Source organism: Phaseolus vulgaris, chromosome 6 (assembly GCF_051622355.1).
Source record: "Phaseolus vulgaris cultivar YP4 chromosome 6, ASM5162235v1, whole genome shotgun sequence".
Taxonomy (NCBI): Eukaryota; Viridiplantae; Streptophyta; class Magnoliopsida; order Fabales; family Fabaceae; genus Phaseolus; species Phaseolus vulgaris.
This window is the reverse complement of record NC_143503.1, coordinates 33563132-33585288: the sequence shown is the minus strand read 5'-3', so window position 1 is coordinate 33585288 and position 22157 is coordinate 33563132. Positions and strand designations below refer to the sequence as shown.

The following is a 22157-nucleotide window of genomic DNA, read 5'->3' as shown; positions in this document are numbered from 1 at the left end:
AAACTACTGAGTCTTACCTCCTTTGAAAGAAATAGTGTCTGGGAAGAGAAGGGAAGAAAGGGGGAAGTGAAGCATTGTTGTTGAAGAAGAGAAGAAAAGAAAAGAAAAAAGAAGAAAAAGTGGTTATTTGTGAATGATGTCTGGGAGCAGAGGAAGGTTGGAGTTGGTGGTGAAGAAGCGGTTGATGAGTTTCATGATCTGGCAATCCATTTCATCTTCTCTTGTCTTCCTCTGTTTTCTCTGTCTCCCATTCTCTTCACCTCACTACCCTCTCTTCTCCTTCCTCCTTTTCCTCTCCTCCCAACTCCTCTTCTCCCCCACCCTCTCCCTCCTCTCCTCCCCCCACCCCCGCCCCCGCCTCCCCCTCTCCCTCCTCTTCGCCACCGCCGCCTCCTTCTCCGCCGCCCTCTCCCTCCCCGCCGCCGCCCACCCCTCCTCCCCCTTACCCCGATTAGCCCTCCGGGGCTTCCTCCTAGGCTCCCTCTTCGCATCGCATTACCTTTTCCAGCGCCGATGGCTCCTCCACTTCCCCATCATCCAGGTCTCTCACTCTCTTCCATCTTATTAATAAATTCATAATCTTTATGCGCACTGATTTATTGCTTCTTGCGGCTGCAGCGTCCTCTCTTTTTCAGCTTCAAGATGGGTGTTCCTTCCGCTGCTCAACAAGCCTTCAAGCTTTCCGCTCTTGCTTTCGTTATCTCCGGTGTTTTGTTGGAGCTTCTCCCGCATCCGTTTAAGTACTCCGTCGCCACCACAGGATTCTTCGTCGAGCAGTTAACCACTTTTGCTGCCACTTTTGCTATCTTCTTCTCTTGGGAGTTGACTCATCATTTGCATTGGGTAGGTTTTTCTCAAACTAATGATCCCTACATGTTTGTTGATATGCCCAGAAGAAAGTGATCCCGGTGCTCATGCACTTTTCCGTTTTAGGTTTTATTTGTATGCTTGCCATGTTGTCGAACTTGTTCAACCTTGTTTCGTTGATCTGCATATGTGATCTTTTGGAATCTGGGGTCTCTATCGTGTACATTGGATTTTCGTTCTGTGTGTCCTGGTTACGTTGTTGTGTATAATGTGAGGGATGTGTTAAAACAACTTTGAGTAGCTTTCTCTTAACTATCCATAATGAAACCTGTATAATGTCACCTGTATGCCAGTTACAGACATATGCAACATGTTGGGATTTTGAATTGGATGAGGTGTTTTGCAAGCATTTATATTCCCCAGCCTTTTGTTACCGAATGCTGAAGTTTCTGTTTTGGTTTAATATGCCACATAGGTTTTGCATACTAAGAGGTCCATATTTGCACCTCCAAAAGGATCAGCGGCAGCAGAAACGAATCCAAGTGAGCATCTCCTTTCAGCTTTGGAGGAGACTACTCCTACATCGCTTCTAAGGTATCTTGCACATCTTGATCTGTGTATGGTTTGTGAGAACAATGTTGACACTTGGAGGCGTGCGGGGTTTTTTGAAGAAACCAGTGAAACGTACAAAAGAGTAGTTGATGTGTGCTTGAAGCCGTTGGAACATCTTGCAACTAAATTAGGTGAAGGCCCAGGAAGTTCTGTTGACAAAGCTACTCAATTATCAAATCAGCTGTTGTCCCCAACGGAGGCACGGTTCGATTTTAAGAACGTGGAAGAATTGTACAACTTCCAGGTACATATATAACTTCATCATTTGTATAGTTTATGTGAAGCTAAAATCCAACTTTTTTTCTCTCTGTATAACTGGAAGCTTTGGGCATTGGTGTTCACACTGAATATTGAACTTTACTAGAAGGTTTTTCATGGCTTAGCATTAGCATTTCTACAATGTCTTTCAGGCCTCACTGTTTTATGTTCATTTTTTTCTGTGGTATGAACTATGTTTGGAAAAACTTGTTTTTTAGGTTGTGGAGCCAAAATAAGCAATTTTGCAAGAAGTATGATGATAAATGTACCTCATTATAAAAAGAAACATGTAGATTCAAAGAAAAAACATGATTTTAAAGACTCTAAACTCTAGAAATTCTTCTTAAGTTGTAACATTGATTATCAAACACCCAGAAGTTTCATCTTCTTGTTTTAAACTCAAACTGCTGCCTTAAAAATGGGACTGGGTGTGCACATTAAACGAGCCCATTCCACTTGCAGTTTTAACATGATGATAATTATAATACCCTTATATTATATTGATTTTCAGTATTTTACATGTATTAAATGTGAAATTGCTCCCACAACCAATTATTATGTGGTTTATGCCTTCCCTCTTCATATGTAAAAGAGAAAATAAATTCAGGGGAGTTATTTTTAACACTTTATACATGTAATCCAATAATATATGTAACTCTATGTTGATGGACTTACAGAGGGGAAAGTCAACTCATGATTCCTCTGGGCTTCCTAAATATTTATGTCGGTCATTGACATGACATGAATTGCAACCCTGTAAATTTGATATTAATTAATAACCAATGGTTCAAATGGTCACTTGTTTAACTTTTCTGTGACAAGAAGCCTTCTAGTTGTGGGGCAACAAAGCAGCACACTCCCAGGCTTCTATTCAGAATTTTTGGATAACATATTAAAAAGTATTTGTTTGCTTAAATGCAGCTATATGCATGGTGTTCAAGGAGTGTTGCCTCACTGACTGCCTGCTCACGTAAGGAGGACAAGAATGGGGTCGCTCAGCTTTCCGGGAGTAATGCTGCCGTGGTTTCAACACTTCTATCCTGCCTTCTTGCTGTTGAAAATTTCATGGGAAAGAAAACAAACCTGCAATCCCCAAATCAGTTGTTGGGACCTGCTGGTATCAAATGGGCCACTGTGAATAGTGGAAGGGTAGATGTTGCTGCTGGTAAAAGAAGAAGTGGCCCAGTAAATTCAAAAGCGTATGCTATTGCTGACGTTCTCAAGACTTCCATCTACCAGATAGTCTCTGCATTCCATGATGAAATGTTGGCCGGTGCTAAAGCAAATCTTCTGGAGAAGGACTGGATCACAGCTGGGAAGCCACATTTTGGTACTCGGGAGATGCTAATACAAAAATTACGTATTTTTCTTGATTTTCGAGCTACCTAACTGCCGCATTGTAGCGTGTTTTGAATACTACTTTCCTTATTAAACATGTTTGTAAGACATTATACGCCCAGGATGTTGACAAGGGAGGAGATGTAGATGGAATGGAAGGAAAAGGTTCAATTTTGCTGTCAGAAATTTTAGATGAACGATATTAATCTCGAGATTTTGTTGAAGTTACTGACATTGCCTGGTAAGTGATCATTTGGATGAATTTTTTTAGTAATGAACACATTCTTTTTTTAAGATAGTTTTTGTTGATCATAAAAAGTTCATATTTTTCGCATGCGCGTGCACCTATCAGTAGTTGAATAAAAAGTTTTTACTGGAAAAACGTGTTGATAACTGGAAAGATGTTGGTTTTACTAGTTATATGGGAGCGATTATCCGTGTTGTAACGAGAAATGCCTCCTTTTAATTCTTTAACCAGTGTAATAGGTTAGAAACGGTTAAAAATGTTTCCATTTTTTAAAATTGTTTACTATTTTGGGCCAGTGAGATAGGTGAGTTCATAAAAGATTCTTCCCAAATATGTCCGGTTTGTTCTTGTATCTTTCGGATTATGTAATTTGAATTTTTTTTTTTCAAATGCATGTCCGGATTACATAATCTGAAAGTTACTATTAAATTTAGACTTCTGAATTATATAATTTGAAATATATTTTTAAAAAATTGTATTTTAGGATTAGTAATTCATAAATGCATTTGAAAAAAAAACAAACTTTTGGATTATATAATTCGAAGTCTAATTATGTAATTTAAAAGCTAATTTTGATTACCTAATCTATAAGCTAATTAGGAATTTGGAAAAGTTTATAAATCTGAAAAAAAAAATTGGATTACATCATTTATAAGCTAATTATGAATTTGGAAAGACTTTGTAGATCATATTGTTTCATTTTGAATCCGAATCTTCCAAACAAAAATTATGTTTTTCTCCCTCAAAGCTCTTATCCAGACCAGTTGAGACCTGAATTTTATGAGACCTGAATTTAAAAATGAATAAAGTGCTAATTTAGTTCTTGAAATTTAAAAATCAATAAAAAATAGTCTTTGATATCATTAGAAACGAAATTTAGTTCTTAAATTAATATAATCAATACTCAATTAGGTTCTTAAAGCTAGCATTAACGATCAATTTTATCACCACTGTTATGTAAATTTAATTCAACTTCAACCTTTGTCCTTGAGTTGTTGTTTTGATTTTTTTGACACTCAAAAAATTTTGTAAGGATGAAATTAACTAACAGTTATTAAGGTTGTTGAAAACTAAATTTCTTTCATTGTAGTGTCGATGATTTAGGGTGTGGTGATGTGCAGTCAATTTGGTGGCATAATTGATGTTTTTTAAGACATCAAACGTGAGATTTTAGCTGTACAATCTGTTTCTGTTCCATAATTTGGGCCTACGGCCTTCATGTGAACCAAAAATAAACGAAGGACTGTATAGAATAATTGTGCCAATTTCAAAAATTATATTATTAGATCAAATATATTTTTAATATTTTTTATATAAAAATAATAATTTAAAATTAATTTTAGTCTCTAAGTTTTTATGCACTGTGCAATAACTTATCAACGTGAAAATTATAATATACACAAAACAGTTTGCCACCTCAATTTTTTTTTAAAATAATTTCAATAATTTGTATACTATAACAATTTAAAATATCTAAAGTTTTAATAAAAAAATAAATTTTATGTAATAATATGTAAATAAAAAACATTTAATTTTATATTATTTTTTTATATTTAATTACACGTGAATTAAATCAAATACATTATAATCATCTTTTAAGTTCAAAATATTTTAAATGAGTTTTAATATTTTTCACGTTCGAAACCTTATCAAAAACTCTAAATCGTTATGAAATCTCTTTGACCATTAACGTAAAAGTTCTTTAAAAAAATACTCAAATTTTAGAAGTAGAATTGAGAGTTTACCAAAAGACTTATTTAGGAGAATATTTGTTTATTACTTATCAACTCTTTCCCTAAGCTTTCCAAGAGTTACTTTCTTGATGTTTTCAATGTTACTTCGACCTTATTTTACCAGTATGATATCTATTTAACCTTGTGTTTATTTCATTATGTTACCGTTTTACACTTTCAAATTAATGAACGTTTTTATTCTGAATTTATACCTCCTTTTAATCAGTCTTCCTCCTTTTATACCTCATTTTTCTTTATAACATATAAAAGTATTATTTTATATATATTATATTCAATTTATAAAAGATTTATCTAAAGCTGTTGGAAACCCATCCACATCGATATTAATAGATAGATCGTAATATTAAATTAAGGAAATCTCTTCTTGAATGCACATTAAATATTTATAAATTTTAAAATATTTCATGAATTGTGTTTATGAAAAAAAGATTTGAAGTGAATAATAGAGTGATGATTGAATGGATGAGTTATTGGTTTATTATGATTATTTGACATCAGCAGCAAGCCATCCTAATCAGTGACAACTATGATCCGTTTGGCAAGTAAGTGGGCTTTAGTCAAACTGGTATTCGAGTTCGCTAATCATAAATCAACTTTTGTAATTAAATCCTCCCTCTTAATATAACTTAACAGCAAGTTGTTAAACCTTATCCATCTATCTTAAAAAACCACAATAATTTACACCCAAAGTAATGTCATTTTTGGGCCTTTTCCCTGCCTACTCATCAAAACCAAACTAATCAAACACAAACCAACCACAACAACGAAACTGATCATAGGAACTCAAAAACCCTCATCCAACGCCTCTCGTCCACGTGTCCTTTTTTAACACTAAGCAAAAGCAACATGCTCATTCTTCATGTTCCTTCAACTGTCGGCAAGCTTAGCTGTCACTACACACTAGCTAACTCACCATACACGTGGCATGCCTCTCATTGGTCCAACTCTCTCCCCTCATACCCCGCGTCACCACCATAATTTTCTCTCCACATTCCCCATGCTCTCGTCTCTTCCAATTTCCATCACTAAAAAAAAGTTGTATACTTTCGAGAATATTAAATATTTCTATACCATCACAACAAAATATAATGAATAATATATTTTTTAATTAAAATTTAATTATGCATTTAACTTTTAAATTTTTCAACAGTAGAGAACTGTCTCATCCAATTTAAAAAGATAGGAAGATAAACGCCTTTAAACTGTGGAGGAGACCAAAGGTTAATTTAAATCTAAGTATATAAGTATTAATTTTTTTAATTAGCTATAAAATAATAATAACGCTCTCAGTTAATTAGATTAGTTTATAACATTAGTGAGAAATGACGCAATAATTTATGTTTTCCCCTCTGCGTCGGTACCATATAAAATCCCCACACCTGCAAGCGTTGCAACCTATTTGTGTGTCGGCAAAGGTTGCACAGTTTTTCAATAAGCTCGTCACGCCTTAGATATTTTCCCTAGAAAAAAAAACACACCCACCACTGTGTTTTATTTTCCCGGGAAAACTGAGTTCAAAATGATAAGGAAGAAACCGAGCGTCAGAGAGAATTCGTCGTCGTCTTCGACGACAGCGAGAGAAGAAAAGACAGAGTGGGAAATGAGACCAGGAGGAATGTTGGTGCAGAAACGGACTGTGCAAACGGATGCTTCAGCACGCAATTTGCGCCTTCGAATCGCGTACGGTGCTCTCCGTTACGAGATCTGCGTCAGTTCCATTGCCACTTTCGGTAAGACAAGTTCTGGATCTAAACTACCATTGTTGATTTTCTTCTGTTCTTGTTGCTTACTGGGGAAATTTAATGTTGTCGAAATTGAGTTAGGTAGCTGTTTCAGTCCAGCATTGTGAGTCCATCATTGCTGAAGCTACGTGCCCACGTAACATGGCATTGTCTGCTGGGTTTTTTTTGTTCAATTTTCTCTCAAGAATTTAATTAACATATTGAATGTAGAGTTTAGTTTGTGTATATATTATCAAGTTTTTATCTTGAGAATGAACAAGAAATGATGTTAACATAACTTTCAAACTGTTTGATTATCTTTGAAGAATAATGCAAAAATAATACATAAGATACGCGAAAGACATTAAATAACTAAATTTAAAGATTTAAATAGAATAACTGTACATTGCAATTCATCTTTTCAATTGTGTGGATTTATGTAATAGATTTTAAGAACAAATGAGTGTTTAGCCTTTATATTACAATAAATACATTTGTTTTCATTTTAAAAACTATATTTGGGTAGTTTAAGAATCTTTAAAATGAAGCACTTTAAGGAAAGCAAAACTAGAGATGATGATGATATTGGATGTTTGTGGAAGGAAGTTGTGGAGATTGGTCTGATTTGATGATAATTGAAATAGGTAAATGGAAAAGTTGGGATAAGGATAAAGTGTGAAAATGACATGACATGTGATGCAGGGGAAGTGAAGAAGGTGCTGTGTGGGGAAACGGGATTACAGGTGGATGAACAGAGAGTGGTGTACAGAGGCAAAGAGAGACAAAATGGTGAGTATTTGGAAGCGTGCGGAGTGAAAGACAGATCAAAAGTGGTGTTGATCCAAGACCCTTCCAGCATCGAACGACGCTTCATACAGATGCGTATCAACGCTAAGATCCAAAACGCACATCGCGCAATTAACGATGTTGCTCTCCAGCTTGATCAGCTCGCAGACCAGGTATGCATCTTTTCCACATTCTACCAATTCAATCACACATTCTTCATATAAATTCACAACTCTTCAATGCAGTAAACAGTAAAATACCAGTTTTTACAATGAATGGATGTCGGTAGTTATTCTTTTCCGTCCACTTTCGATGATAAGGAAAAAGGGAGTGATAAAAAAAATGAAAAAAAAATTTGGAAATCGAGAAAAAAAATGAAAAGTTAAAGAAGACACCCAACATAATTTATGTTACTAAGTATAGTATACAATAGAAGGATTGTGTTTAAAATTAAAAACTCATAATCGTCTATTTATTTTATTTTTTAAAATAAAATCTTCATTTTCATATTCATTTATCACCCTTTTTTTTCTTTTTTTTCTTTCTTAAGGTAGAATTGACGCTGGGTCAATGGGTGTACTGCATGACAGTTTTCCTTGGTAGCCGGTGGGTTATTGTCATACCTAGTGAGGGATACATTGTTTTTGTTCAGAAAAAATAAGAAAGTGATACCATGTCTTTGTCACACCAGCTGGAATGTTCTGTATTTTAGTATTCTGGGAAAATATGCACAAACATACAAACCCCATTTGTAATAATAACAATAATAGTAACCCAACCTTTTAGCTCACTGCTACATGGACCAAGTTTATATTACAATTTGTGTGAACATGACATCAGGTTGTGTCGTTACGGGGGGGCGTCTCAAATTTCATTTTTTTGATAAATGTATCTTAATGATAATTGGATGAGGGTCGAACCAAACATGTCTGGTTGAATTTTTTTATATGTATTTAGAGAATGAGCTGTTAAGGGATAAATTGTTGTGAATTCTTTTGTCACAAGGTCAAAGTTAATGATTTCGTGTAAAAAAATAGGTAGCATACCCTGCCTAAAGCCTGCTCATTACCAATTTCTAAGTTTGAATCCCTCTCTGAAACATATTGCTGGACATATGTAGTAAGCACCATGTGCATGTATACAATAATACATTTTCTTTCCGATACAGGTTTCTGCCATTGAAAAGTCTATTTCCAATGGAGTCAAAGTACCGGAAGTTCAAATTACAACACTAATTGAGATGCTTATGAGACAAGCAATCAAATTAGAAAGCATTACTGCAGAAGGCGATGCTTCTGCACCGAAAAATTTGCAGGTATATTTTCAATATAATTCCAATTTACTGTCAAGTATATACTTGTTTTGGCATTTCTCTGATTTCATTTGGATGGTACATGTGTTTGGAATATACAAAAGTTGAATTGGTAAGTCACAGGGAATAATGTAGTGTTACTTTTTCAGGGAAAGAGAGTGCAAAAGTGTGTAGAAACCCTGGATGAACTTAAGCTATCTAATGGAAGAACAAAGCCTGTTGTTGTGACAACCAAGTGGGAGACATTTGAACATCCTCCATCCTCCACCACGTGGGAATTGTTCGATTGAGTTTTCTCCTTCCCCCATTTTTTCTCTTTTCCCCTTCTTTACTCCATTTTCTTCTCCTTTTCCTTTGTCTATACGTACAAACTTCTTGTTTCGGAACTCTGCCAATAAGTCTTGCTGTCACACACTAATACCTACCTAAGTTTTTGTTCAAAATGCCAATTCAAATAGAAGTCGCAAATGTTAATATAACCATAATTATTATTTGATGGTGAATTTATCAGTGTTTATTTCAGGTTTTTCTTTGTGATCCCGTGCAATTTATCATTAACTAGTTTAATTATCAGTATAAATATATTAATCAGTTATAGTTTGAACACTATTTCATTCCATTTTGACAAAGTGTGCTGGGTGCATTAGTTTTTCAAGTTTGAATCATGTGTTAAGCTACAACTTAGTATCCTGTCATAAACTATACTCCTTCGGGGGTTGCTTATAGTCTAGTCTAGGTAGAACAAATTTGTGTTCCATTTTATAATTTGTTTGGTAATACTTTTAGTTGTCACTGTCAGAACAATAGCTTGTAACCCATGTTAAAATGTTGATCAAACCCCTTATCTATAGAAGTAACGTTTAAAAAGTGGTTCTAAAAATGGAGAGCGAAACAAAAAATGTGAGAAAAATTACGAAGGAATTGGAAATTTTGTGGAAAAAGTGAGAGGAGTGAGGAAATTTTGAGAAAACAGGGAGAATAAACTCTGATTCTTAACAACAACAAAATCAGTACGTACGCGGCGATAGAATGAGAACTACAAAGAGTATTATACGACAGCTTGTTACTTTTCCTTAAAACAAATCACTGTTTTTTAAAAATTAATTATTTTTTATATTCATGCAATTATTTAATTTTCCATAAAATTAAAAATAAAATGAACTCAGAAGCTATTTTAATCCACTTCCCCTACAAATAACTGTTTTATTTCCAAAACAAAATGATTGTTAATAGATATGTATTAACTTCTACTTCTTAGAATATTCAAAAGTATTTGATTACAATTAATATAAAAAATATTTATTTTTATATTTACCAACCTGTAATTTTATTTTATTTTATTAAAACTCATACTAAGTATTGCGTCTCGTCATATAAAAAAATAAATAAAAAAACAGAAATTTAAACCAAAAAATTAAATAAAAACAAGAATGCAAATAAAACAACATTCAGTAGACATCACTACTTAATTACATTTTTCTGATGTGAAATCAATTTTTTTTATCAACTTTGAATATAGCAGTTTTGATTAGTTTTAGTTAAAATATTATCTGGGTTAACATAAGTGGGAACGGAAAGTGAGTCAACCAGATTAATGACATAAAAAAATAACCATAATTAATGTGAATTAAAAATATTATGATCAAAACTAAATAAAACTAATGTTGACCAATATTAACAAAGAAAAATCATTCGTGACGTTACTTAGAAATATTTTATAAATTTTACTCTCAAATTGTCTTCAACAAAACTAATTGAAGATTGTTTTAACAATCTGTTTTAACTGTTTAGCCTGGAAATATTTTTTTTGTTAAAATTAAAATATAAGAAATTAAAATCACTTTATCAAATAAAATATTTTAAAAATAAAACAACTTAATATAAGGGATGCTATGTGAAACTCTTACTAAGCAAAAATAAGTTTTTCTAATGCACGCCCCTTAGGTCTCTTATCGCAATTAATCACAATTGTGCTGTTTTGGATTAGCCATCTTAACAATGACGCGTAATTAGTAAATTGTTAATTTAAATGACCAATCTATACTAAATTGAGAATTAAATTAAAATTTTAATTCTTAAAACATTAGAAGACAAAAATTGTGGTTGAAAACGAAGAACAAAATTGCGGATGATGAATAAAATGACGATTAAAAACGACAATCAGACTTATATTTTTTTAAACAAATGCAAAATAATTTTATTTTTTAAAAATAATTTAAAAAGTCTTAACATTTTTTATCTATCACAAAAATATTTAACGATAAGACGTACACTAAGAATAAAAAAAATAGTAACGTAAATAAAAATAAATAAGTTTTTAAAGATCAAAATAATAAAAATTTATATTAAAAGGATCATTAATATATTCAAGCCATAATTTATTTCAACCCTCATATATTAATTTAAGTAGAGCATTCAGCTTTTATTTTGATCAAAACCTTCAGCAGATCCTTTCCGTGGGAACCAATGTCTGAATATTCTGCTTAAATATGAAGGAGTTTGATAACTTTAAAAAAGTGATTAATAATCATCCTCAGAAGGTCCATTACAAATGTTATGCATATGTAATTTACTTCCACTCTTAAAAAACAACAAGTCAAGTTTTTAACTATGCCTTGTAGTAAAAATATTTATTCTCAAATAGTTTTTCACTACAATCCCGAATTAAGTAATACAAAGAGAAATCTTTATAAATGGAGTTATATTTTATTATTAACACCACAATTTAATATTTTTTTGGTATATAGTCGTCTACAAGAGGGTTTACATTTTTTATCTTGTAAAATATCGATTAGAAAAAATACAATTTTATATTAGTAAAAATATTTTAGTTCATTGTTTATGGATGTAGATTTTGAGGTGTTGAACCACCCTAAATATGATGGTGTTATGGTGTTTTTTTTTATTTTTTTTATGTTTTTATGTGATTGTAATTATGTTAGAATAAAATAAATTTTATTGGATAATTTCCAATGATTAGAATTAGAGTCAATTGTTGTAAGGTGAAGATGAGTATGATATAAAATAGGTTAAGAATCTTAAAAAGTTTGAAAATAAACTAAAAATCCTTAAAGTGTTAAAATATGGGAAGAATACTAAAATTTTGAGGATGTTTTCTCTTTAAGATTTTTCATTTCAAGAAAACATGTCTTGTTTTAGAACAAACAATAAAAAAATAAATGCCAAGAGAGCAAAAATATTCTAATGTGAAAAAAAATCACTTGAGAAAAAAATTGTTAAGAATTAAACATGAATTGAAATTTTACATCGAGTAAAGACGAGTATGACGAATAAAAATATAAAATCTCACAATTTGGATTGAAGTTCATGCTTTATTTGAAATTACCTACTATTCATTTGAAGATAATATATTCCTACTTTATTTAAAATTATTTATAATTTATTTGCATCAAATATTCCCAACCTTTGAAACGGAAGAGCTATTATGCCTTTCTCTTTGTAACTTTAAATTCTAAAGTTTTTGAAGAAAAAAAAATGTTATCTTACATAACTATCTTATTTACTTGTTTTCACATGTTAAGACATGAAGTTTTATAGTTAATTAAAATGACGATATTGCAGTTGATGCAGAGTAATGAGAGACTTTTATTTCTTTCACTAAAAATCACTTATTATTTTAATTAATAACAATATTATTTTATATTGACAAAAAAAGTCACATTTCTTCATAATTGCACAATAGAGTAATAACATAGAAGGACATACAACTCTGGTAGTGGGAGGTTAATGTCGTAATATTGTGATATTGAGAAGAAAGATGCGCTCAAAAGAATGAAAAATATTTGGTGAGAAAGGTTGTAGATTAGGGTTTTTTAAGTTAGAAATTGAAAACTGAAACAATAATTTGGTTTGATTCATAACTATATGAGAAAAGTGAATTTCTAGAATTCTTGCAGTGTTGAAGAAAAACTACATAGGAATCTCTAAACACAAACAAGAAAATATTGAAGAGACCACTGAAATAACTTTGAGATCGCATTAAGAAATCTCTTGTTGTGATGTAATGTTAGATTAGTTGAATAGAGTCTTTTTGTGTGATGTGAGTGAGACTAGCCAAATGAGCGTGTGCTCTAAGCTTTGTTCATTGGTGCAGAGTCACCCATCCATGTTCCATGCTACAAACTTCTTATCAACCACCCCACAGAACCCACTACCATACTACCTTCTCACTAAGTGCATTGTTCTCTTGCAATCCTCTGCTTCTTCCAAATACAAACTAAGGCAAATCCATGCATTTTCCATTAGGCATGGCGTCTCACTGCACAACCCTGACATGGCCAAGCATCTTATCTTCACCATTGTCTCCCTCTCTGCACCCATGTCCTATGCTTACAACGTATTCACCAGGATACATAACCCCAACGTGTTCACGTGGAACACCATGATCAGGGGCTATGCTGAAAGTCAAAACCCGAGTCCTGCCCTTCATTTCTATCGCCAAATGACAGTGTCTTGTGTTGAACCTGACACTCACACTTACCCTTTTCTTTTAAAGGCTATTTCCAAGTCGTTGAATGTTAGAGAGGGTGAAGCAATACATTCAGTCACGATAAGAAATGGGTTTCAGTCGTTGGTTTTTGTTCAGAACAGTTTGCTTCATATATATGCAGCTTGTGGTTACACCGAGAGTGCATACAAGGTGTTTGAGTTAATGAAGGAAAGAGATCTCGTGGCTTGGAATTCTGTGATTAATGGGTTTGCTCTTAATGGAAGGCCCAATGAAGCTTTGACTCTCTTTAGGGAGATGAGTGTGGAGGGCGTGGAGCCCGATGGGTTCACTGTGGTTAGCTTGTTATCTGCTTGTGCTGAGCTTGGGGCTCTTGAACTAGGACGTAGGGTCCATGTGTACTTGTTGAAGGTCGGGTTGAGGGAGAACTCCTATGTTACTAATTCATTGTTGGATCTGTATGCGAAGTGTGGGACCATTAGGGAGGCTCAACAAGTGTTCGGTGAGATGAGTGAAAGGAATGCAGTTTCTTGGACGTCACTGATTGTTGGCTTGGCTGTTAACGGGTTTGGTGAGGAAGCACTTGAGCTTTTCAAAGAGATGGAAGGACAAGGATTAGTGCCTAGTGAGATCACTTTTGTCGGTGTCTTGTATGCTTGCAGCCATTGTGGGATGTTGGATGAAGGGTTCAATTACTTTAAAAGAATGGAAGAGGAATATGGTATATTGCCTAGGATAGAACACTATGGTTGCATGGTGGATCTGTTGAGTAGGGCGGGTTTAGTGAAACAAGCATACAAGTACATTCAGAACATGCCAGTGCAGCCAAATGCAGTTATTTGGAGGACTTTATTAGGGGCATGTACCATACATGGACATTTGGATCTGGGAGAGATAGCAAGATCTCACATATTGAAGTTAGAGCCTAAACATAGTGGGGACTATGTGCTGCTTTCAAATCTTTATGCCTCTGAGCGTCGTTGGTCTGACGTACAGGTTGTAAGGAGGTCAATGCTAAAGGACGGTGTTAAGAAAACACCTGGTTATAGTTTAGTTGAGTTGGGTAATCGTGTTTATGAATTTACAATAGGTGATAGATCTCATCCACAAAGTCAGGATGTATATGCGCTATTAGAGAAGATTACGGAATTGTTGAAGCTAGAAGGTTATGTTCCTCTTACTGCAAATGTGCTTGCAGACATAGAGGAAGAGGAGAAGGAACAAGCTTTGTGTTATCACAGTGAAAAACTTGCTATTGCTTTTATGCTCTTAAATACAGCGCCCGCGGCCCCAATCCGGGTTGTGAAGAATTTAAGAGTTTGTGCAGATTGTCATGTGGCCATCAAACTCATATCGAAGATTTATGATAGGGAGATAGTTATCAGGGATCGCAGTAGGTTTCACCATTTTAGAGGTGGTTCATGTTCCTGTAAAGATTACTGGTAATATCACAATCATCAGGATTTGATAATGACATTTTGAGTGTAAAGTACTCTCATTGATTTCCAAGTTCAATTTGGTGCTTGGAAATAGAGGCCGTGGGACATAATTGAATATGTTGTAATCCTTCAGTAATATTTTCTGCTGCAAGGGTCATTCAATTCAGGCATCTTGACACATGGCTGACTCAGTGAACACGCAAAATATTTTATGGAAATTTGTTACAAATTCTGTATAGAATGTTATCTCAGAACTTCATCTTCTTTTTTCGCTTACCCTCCTCTGTACCACTCTCACACCTTAAAACTCCAACCCCAACTTTTTCTTCCACCCTTCCTCTGCCTCGTTTCTCATCTCAAGTCACTTTCCATAGTTTTTTTTATCTTCTCCGACTCTACTCTCTCGTCTCAAAACCCAGAACCTTCCATTTTTTTTATAATCCTCCTTCATTCTATTTTTCCATCTCAAAACTGACATCCCAATTTTAGATTTTCAAATTTAATTCAATATATAATCTAATGTAGGAAAATAGAGATTTTTTTTTTATCCGTGTAGCTCACATTCTTTCTAATATACTATAACTGATATATGTTATAGAAAAAAATATCATTGAACCAAAAATATTTATTAATATTTATAATTTTAAATAAAGTTCGATCGTGCTTATTTTTTATTAGACAATAATACTTTGACATCCTTATTCCAAATTATATCTCATTAATTAACAAAAATACCCTTTCACATTTCATAATTTTTTATAATGGAGAAAATGTAATTTGGAGCAATGCAAAAAGTGGGTGTCAAATAATATATATATATATATATATATTTTTTTTTTATTCAATAAAAGTACTTTAGTTTTGTAGGTATTTTCATTAGATTTTTTAATATTTTAAAATTAGGTGTTATAAAATTCCAATAAATTTACTATGCTCTATGATTTGGACGAGAATTTAAAAAACTTTTACATTATTAAATACCATTTATAAAAATATTTTTTGAACGGTGCATGACAAATTCTATATTTTATTGTTATTTATAGTAGGCAATTTTAATCTGGTCTTCATATTCGGCAGAATTTCCACGCTAGTTTTTTGGTGCTATTATATAATATTTGACAATATGAAATTTAAAACACTATTAGGACTAATTTTTTAAATTTTATGAATTAAAATTTAAAAATAGCACGTTTAAATAATATCACGCGAACTTAATTAGAATGCCATTACTATATAAAAGTTATTCTACATTTTATTGTAATAATAAATTCCCAGATTAATAATTATTTAAAAAATTAAACATAAGTTAATTTGTAATAATTCACATATGATTTGTTTGTACACTTTCATAACGTATTCATTATTGAGGAATAAATATTTGGTGGGTAGAAGAAGAAGGTTTTAATTTCAGGGGTAAAAACGAATTTGGCGCGTGAAAGCGCGCGCTTTTAAATTCAAAACGAAGGTTAAAAGTAAAAACTTTGTTCCCTGTACGAGTTGTGTTGTTCTTGCTAGTGTCTGCGTTTGAGACATCGCAATGGGGGATTTAGAGAGAATGGGGAAAGAACTCAAATGTCCAATCTGGTATTTGCAATTATCAATATATCTTTCTTCTTCCTTGTGTTTTTCCTTTTCATTTTGCCTCTGTTTCTGTTTCTCTTGTTCTTCTTATTTCATTCGCTTTGCATTGTTCGTACAGTTGGAGTTTGTTCGATTCTGCGGTTTCGCTTACTTGCAATCATCTATTCTGCAAGTAAATGCCCTCACTCTCCACGTTTTTTTTTCAATTTCTCTGACCTTTTCTTTAATACTAACACTGATTGGACCTAATATTACTTTGCATTCAGCTCGTGTATTGTAAAGTCCATGAAATCGGCTTTTGCTTGTCCTGTCTGTAAAATCCCGTTCACTCGTCGAGGTACGTTTCTTGCCCTCGCTTTGTTGTTCAACCCTAATTGCGCATTTTGTTTTGTTTTTAGAAACAAATTGAATTGGACAGTCTTAATCGTCAAAATGAATTTCTCAGTATGTTTTAACAAGAAAGCTCTTAATATTGTAATTATATAATTCATTTAGTGGGAAACGCTGAGAGTCCGTTTTAGTTATTTTGGCTAAAGAACTGCTTGTATGGACAACTTTGTAGAGACCCTGCTTCTCATATATAATTTATTTTTTGTGCAGAGGTTCGCCCTGCTCCTCATATGGACAACTTGGTCAGTATATATAAAAACATGGAAGTTGCTTCAGGAATTAATATATTTGTTACCCAGAATGTATCTCAAGGTAAATTATCTGGTGAGTGGTTTCATTTTTGTTTTAAGTTTCAAATATCTTTTAGTCTATCGCATACTGTTTTAATTTGCCTGCATTTGCATGTGTAGTTGCTAACAATTGGGGAATATGCCTTTGTGAATCTGCTGTATTTTGTTTAACCTATGTTTAAAACTGTATTGAAGATGTGGAAAAACAATGTGAGGGTAATGCCGACTCTGGCAAGGTGGAAGCTGGTGGATCTCACAAAGGTCATGTGCAAGAGAAGAAAACCCGGAAGATAAAGAAGGTGAAGAAGACAGTCCAGACCAACATGGAAAGTTCAGGCTCTGGCTTCGCAAAACCTTCTTTTCCAGCAAAGAAACGGGTGCTGGTGCCACAAAATATTCTTTCAGAGACTCCAATGAAAAATTTGAAGCTTGGAGATTCTCTTAATGAATTTAACAAAGAGAAAGAGGGAGTGGAAAAGGTTTCTGTCATGGAAAGTGAAAGGCCTCTACAAATTGAAAAATCTGTTCCTGTTCTTTCACCTTTCTTTTGGTTGAGAGAGGAAAAGGATGGTGAAACTTTGAGTCAACCCGCCGACGAGGATCAAATTATTGATTGCTCAACACCAAATCCTCCTTCATTTAGTGATCTCAAGGACTCGGATGATGAACACACTTCTAATGTCGCCCCATTTGTAAGTACTGGATTAACAAACGAGTATATTATAAAGAATAATTAAATAGTTGATTGGTTTTTTTGATAGTTGTGCATTTTATATGTTACTAAAAGCTATTTAACATTTATCTCTTACATGTTTCATCTACATTCTATGTATTTTTCTTTGACGTAATTGAGTTCTGGAATACCGAGTGAAGCAGGCTTTGTTGAAGTCATTAAAATCCAAATATTGGTTTACTAACTGTTTTATATTTCTTGAGACATTCCATTTTTTATGGTTAAATATTAAAACACGGTGCATTGATCAAGCTGAATAATACTGATAATATCAATATTAAATTACATTAATGACAGTTTCTTGACACTGTTATGCAGGATGAGAGGCAACATCAAATCTCTGTTAATTTATTTGATAGTGAGATGTTTGAATGGACACAAAGGCCTTGCTCTCCTGAATTATTTTCAAGTCCCTCTAAAATGCAGGTATTGAGAGTATTTAAGCCGCAAGATATTCATACACAATTAAGGATTATACGCATTGCCTACTTATTGAAGTTTTAACAAGTTGCATCTTAGCTGCAGGTCATGGATACTTATGAGGATGATGAAAATGAAGATGAATTGGTGGCTGCCTCACAAGAGCTGGATGCAAATTTATCAAGTGCTAATGCTGACGACAACAAGTTTGAGAATCCCAAAGGAAATAAAACAGCTGATGTATTACTACCAAGTTTGTCTCCTGTAATTAGAAGTTCTGTTGATATAAATGGAAAAATGAAGTCTAGGAAAAGAGGAAGGAAGGTGGCTGCCTCACAAGAGCTGGATGCAAATCTATCGAGTGCTAATGCTGACGACAACAAGTTTGAGAATCCCAAAGGCAATAAAACAGCTGATGTATTACCACCAAGTGTGTCTCCTGTAATTAGAAGTTCTGTTGATATAAATGGAAAAATGAAGTCTAGGAAAAGAGGAAGGAAGGTGGCAACCTCACAAGAGCTGGATGCAAATCTATCGAGTGCTAATGCTGACGACAACAAGTTTGAGAATCCCAATGGAAATAAAACAGCTGATGTATTACCACCAAGTGTGTCTCCTGTAATTAGAAGTTCTGTTGATATAAATGGAAAAATGAAGTCTAGGAAAAGAGGAAGGAAGGCTAGGGTAAATATTAGACAAGAGCAGATTGTCGAAGCAAAAAATTCAATTGATGGAATGCATGTTGATGGAAATATATCACTAGAAGTCACTCAGGAACAAGCATTGGACTATAAACCCAAATCTTCTAATTTGGAGAAGGCTAGTAGAAGGGGCAAGAGGGTTTGTTTCAATACCAGTTCAATTCCAACATCTGTAAGTGCATGTACAGCCCCTGATACGTCGGGAGTTCTAAGTATTGGTCAAATGAAGATGGTTCCAAATTCATATACTTCGCTATGTAAACAAGAAAATGAGAAGCATTGTCCCCTGGAGTTTGCTGGGAAAAGCCAGAAGATAAGACCTGGAAAACAAAATATGGACCAACCCAATGAGTTTGCTAGTTTTGATTCATCCATTTTCAGTCTGCAGACAAATAGTAATGTGAATACCTCTAAAAGCAAGCAATCCCAAAACACGTTTTCTAGAAAATCTATGTCTGGTAGTAGAAAACTGAGAAATACTAAAAGGTCAAAATTTTCTTCTGAATGTACCTCTATCACTAAAAGTGCTGAAGAAACTCTGCCTAATGAAAGTATACATCAAGGTCCTCATGTCAGGGATTTGAATGATGCATCAAAAGAGAAACATTGTTCTTTGACTGATAAAACAGTTTTAAGGAAATGTGAGAGCCTTGTCAAAAGCTATCAATGTTTGTTCTGTCTCTCATCAGAAGAATCAGAGGTAATTTTTTTTTACTTTGCTTTTCTTGTCATTACTATAATTGGACTGGAACTTACAGTATGTAATTCCAAATACAGGTTTCTGGCCCTATGGTGCATTATCTGGATGGCAAACCTGTACCTGCAGATTATGAAGGAGGGTTTAAAGTCACACATTGTCACAGGAACTGCACAGAATGGTAAAGAATTGTTACAGGAGTAATAATATAGCTGTCTTGGTATTTTGGACTTGCTCTTGTCCTTAAGATGTCTTGCTTATTCTGATATTTATCAACCTTCAAAGAATTAAATATTTGCTAATATGGATTATTGTTAGGTTGATTTGGTAATTGGCTCTAGTTTGAATTCAAGATTAAGTAATTTGTTTTAACTATTCACAGGGCCCCCAATGTATATTTTGACGGTGATAATGCAATAAATCTTGAAGCTGAGATAAGTAGAAGTCGAAGAATTAGATGTAGTTTTTGTGGACTTAAAGGGGCCGCACTTGGTTGTTATGAGAAAAGTTGTCGCAGGAGCTTTCATGTTCCTTGTGCCAAGTGGACTTCTCTATGTCGTTGGGATACGGTATGTGATGAAAATTCAACCACTTTTGAAATTAAATACTTTTAAGGTTGAAGTCCTAATTAGATGCTGCTAATTTACTGCAGCAAAACTTCGTCATGTTATGTCCTCTGCATGCTTCCTCCATGTTGCCCTGTGAAGGTTCAGGTTCCCAAGAAAGGAGCAAGAAAGGCCCAGGTAGAGATGGCAAAAACCATGGTCCTAGTCTTGACACTACACGCCAAACTCGGGCTGATCATAGATCTTACAAGAAAATTGTTCTATGTTGTTCTGCTCTATCCGTACAGGAGAAGGTAAAATAATTCCATTTGGTTTCTAATTATCTTATTTTTCATTAAAGAAATTTATTTATTGCTTTTTCTTTTATGGTTGAAATTGTAGGAAATTGTTTCCAAATTCGAAAGTGTATCAAAAGTTACAGTTTTGAAAAATTGGGACTCGAGTGTCACCCATGTTATAGCATCAACGGAAGAAAATGGGGCATGCAGAAGAACCCTGAAAGTATTGATGGGTATCCTGGAGGGAAAGTGGATTCTCAAAGTTGAGTGTAAGTTCATTCCTTTTTATTTCCAACTACTATGTCCTTATCATAAGATAATAAATGTCTGATCTTCCGTTTTCTTGTCTTGTAACGGGGTTGTTTGGTTGGTTTTTGGCTTAACAGGGATCAAAGCATGCATGAAGGAAATGAATCCTGTTGGTGAGGAGCGTTATGAAATTAATGTTGACGTCCACGGAATCAGGGATGGTCCTCGTCTTGGACGACTAAGAGTATTGAACAAGGTTGGATTTTTATCGTTGTCTTGTCATTATAATTACTATACTACTATTACTACAAAAAGAGATTTTTCATCGTTGTCTTGCTTTTTACTCTCAACGTACTTTTGAGATTTTGCGGCTGTTACACAAACATGCGGTTATTAGTGTATTTCAGTTGAGTTATGCTAGAGTAATTGCAGTATATTTCAGTAAATTGTTGTTTGCAAGCAAACTGATGGTTGTGTTGACAATTTCTTATGCAGCAACCAAAGCTTTTTGATGGCTACAAGTTTTATTTTATGGGAGATTTTATACCTTCATACAAGGGATATCTGCAAGACCTTGTGGTTGCTGCTGGAGGGATAATTCTGCATAGAAAACCGGTGTCTGGTGACCAAAAGTCAATGTTACTAGATACACATCCATACCAGACCCTCATAATTTACAGTCTCGAGCTGCCTGATAAATGTAAGCCTTCAAACACGGATACAATTTGCAGACAAAGGTGTCATGATGCAGAGGTTCTGGCCAGTTCTACAGGCTCAAAGGTTGCAACTAATACATGGATTCTGAATTCGATTGCAGCCTGCAAACTGCAATGCCTTACTCAATGAAATATGAATATTGTGATAATTTATATGCATACTATCTCAAACTGATTTCCCCTTATTCATATATATCCATGGTTTCATCTCACTCAGAACTTTTTAATGGCAAAAATGCAATACGTCTGTCTATTACAACTTTTTTAGGAAAGTAGTAATAATTTTTTGTAAGTAAATTTTACGAATAACATGTTTGGTTCATTAATCTTATCATGGATTTAATCTTATAATTAAACAACCTTGTTATTTGCCTTGATTTGTTTAAAATTCCAGATTTTACTTGAATAGTATTGTGACGAGCCTGGTGATACTAGATTAAATTAATCCATCTTCATACCAGCATTTAAACTGGATAATGTAAGGTTATAATCAGCTGTGCTTGTCTGGCATAGATGGAACGTGGATCATCATGTTCACTGGGAAAATATTTTTTAATAACCAGACTATGTATTTGTACAATCTATCTTGAAATGTTTCATGTTTTGTGGAGATTATATGACCCTTAATCTCCGGTTTGAACTCCACGATGTTAGGTTATTAATTATTTTTTAAAATTCTAAATTTGATTAAACCTCAGTTATACAAATTATTAATCCAATCACAACATTCGAGTAATTAATGGAATCGTAACTAGTTTTTTATATGTGCTGTCATGACTTGAAACTATTCATGT

The 22157-nt window shown here is 33.8% G+C and overlaps 4 protein-coding genes across 8 annotated transcripts; all 4 read left to right on the top strand.

Moving 5' to 3' along the window:
- The first annotated feature begins 131 nt into the window (after positions 1-131).
- On the top strand, positions 132-3201 carry LOC137832404 (nucleoporin protein Ndc1-Nup protein). 2 transcript variants are annotated; one of them, XR_016521795.1, is made up of 5 exons: positions 132-541; positions 619-843; positions 1283-1401; positions 1479-1663; positions 2599-3201. XR_016521795.1 is itself a non-coding variant. In XM_068640560.2 (4 exons), exons 1-4 carry the CDS (start codon positions 134-136, stop codon positions 3064-3066), a joined length of 1482 nt encoding a protein of 493 aa, XP_068496661.1. In that variant the 5' UTR covers positions 132-133; the 3' UTR covers positions 3067-3201. The 2 variants fall into 2 exon arrangements, 1 of the variants encoding a protein (XP_068496661.1); XM_068640560.2 differs by having other exon boundaries at positions 1283-1663.
- Positions 3202-6401: 3200 nt separating this feature from the next.
- Positions 6402-9357, top strand: LOC137832402 (BAG family molecular chaperone regulator 2). Its single transcript, XM_068640558.2, has 4 exons — positions 6402-6746; positions 7440-7696; positions 8692-8838; positions 8985-9357. The coding sequence occupies exons 1-4, from the start codon at positions 6536-6538 to the stop codon at positions 9123-9125; spliced, it is 756 nt and encodes a 251-aa protein (XP_068496659.1). The 5' UTR covers positions 6402-6535; the 3' UTR covers positions 9126-9357.
- Positions 9358-12706: 3349 nt separating this feature from the next.
- Positions 12707-14955, top strand: LOC137832401 (Tetratricopeptide repeat (TPR)-like superfamily protein). Its single transcript, XM_068640557.2, has one exon. The coding sequence runs from the start codon at positions 12914-12916 to the stop codon at positions 14747-14749; it is 1836 nt and encodes a 611-aa protein (XP_068496658.1). The 5' UTR covers positions 12707-12913; the 3' UTR covers positions 14750-14955.
- A 1270-nt stretch (positions 14956-16225) lies between these two features.
- Positions 16226-21575, top strand: BRCA1 (breast cancer susceptibility1). 4 transcript variants are annotated; one of them, XM_068640554.2, is made up of 13 exons: positions 16226-16326; positions 16442-16495; positions 16590-16660; positions 16924-17037; positions 17199-17695; positions 18055-18162; positions 18262-19557; positions 19635-19735; positions 19937-20123; positions 20207-20413; positions 20502-20667; positions 20785-20903; positions 21143-21575. In XM_068640554.2, the coding sequence occupies exons 1-13, from the start codon at positions 16280-16282 to the stop codon at positions 21491-21493; spliced, it is 3318 nt and encodes a 1105-aa protein (XP_068496655.1). In that variant the 5' UTR covers positions 16226-16279; the 3' UTR covers positions 21494-21575. The 4 variants fall into 4 exon arrangements, with proteins under 4 accessions (XP_068496655.1, XP_068496657.1, XP_068496656.1 ...); XM_068640556.2 differs by having other exon boundaries at positions 16235-16326; positions 16924-17025; XM_068640555.2 differs by having other exon boundaries at positions 16235-16326; positions 16924-17025; positions 18256-19557.
- The last annotated feature ends 582 nt before the right edge of the window (positions 21576-22157 follow it).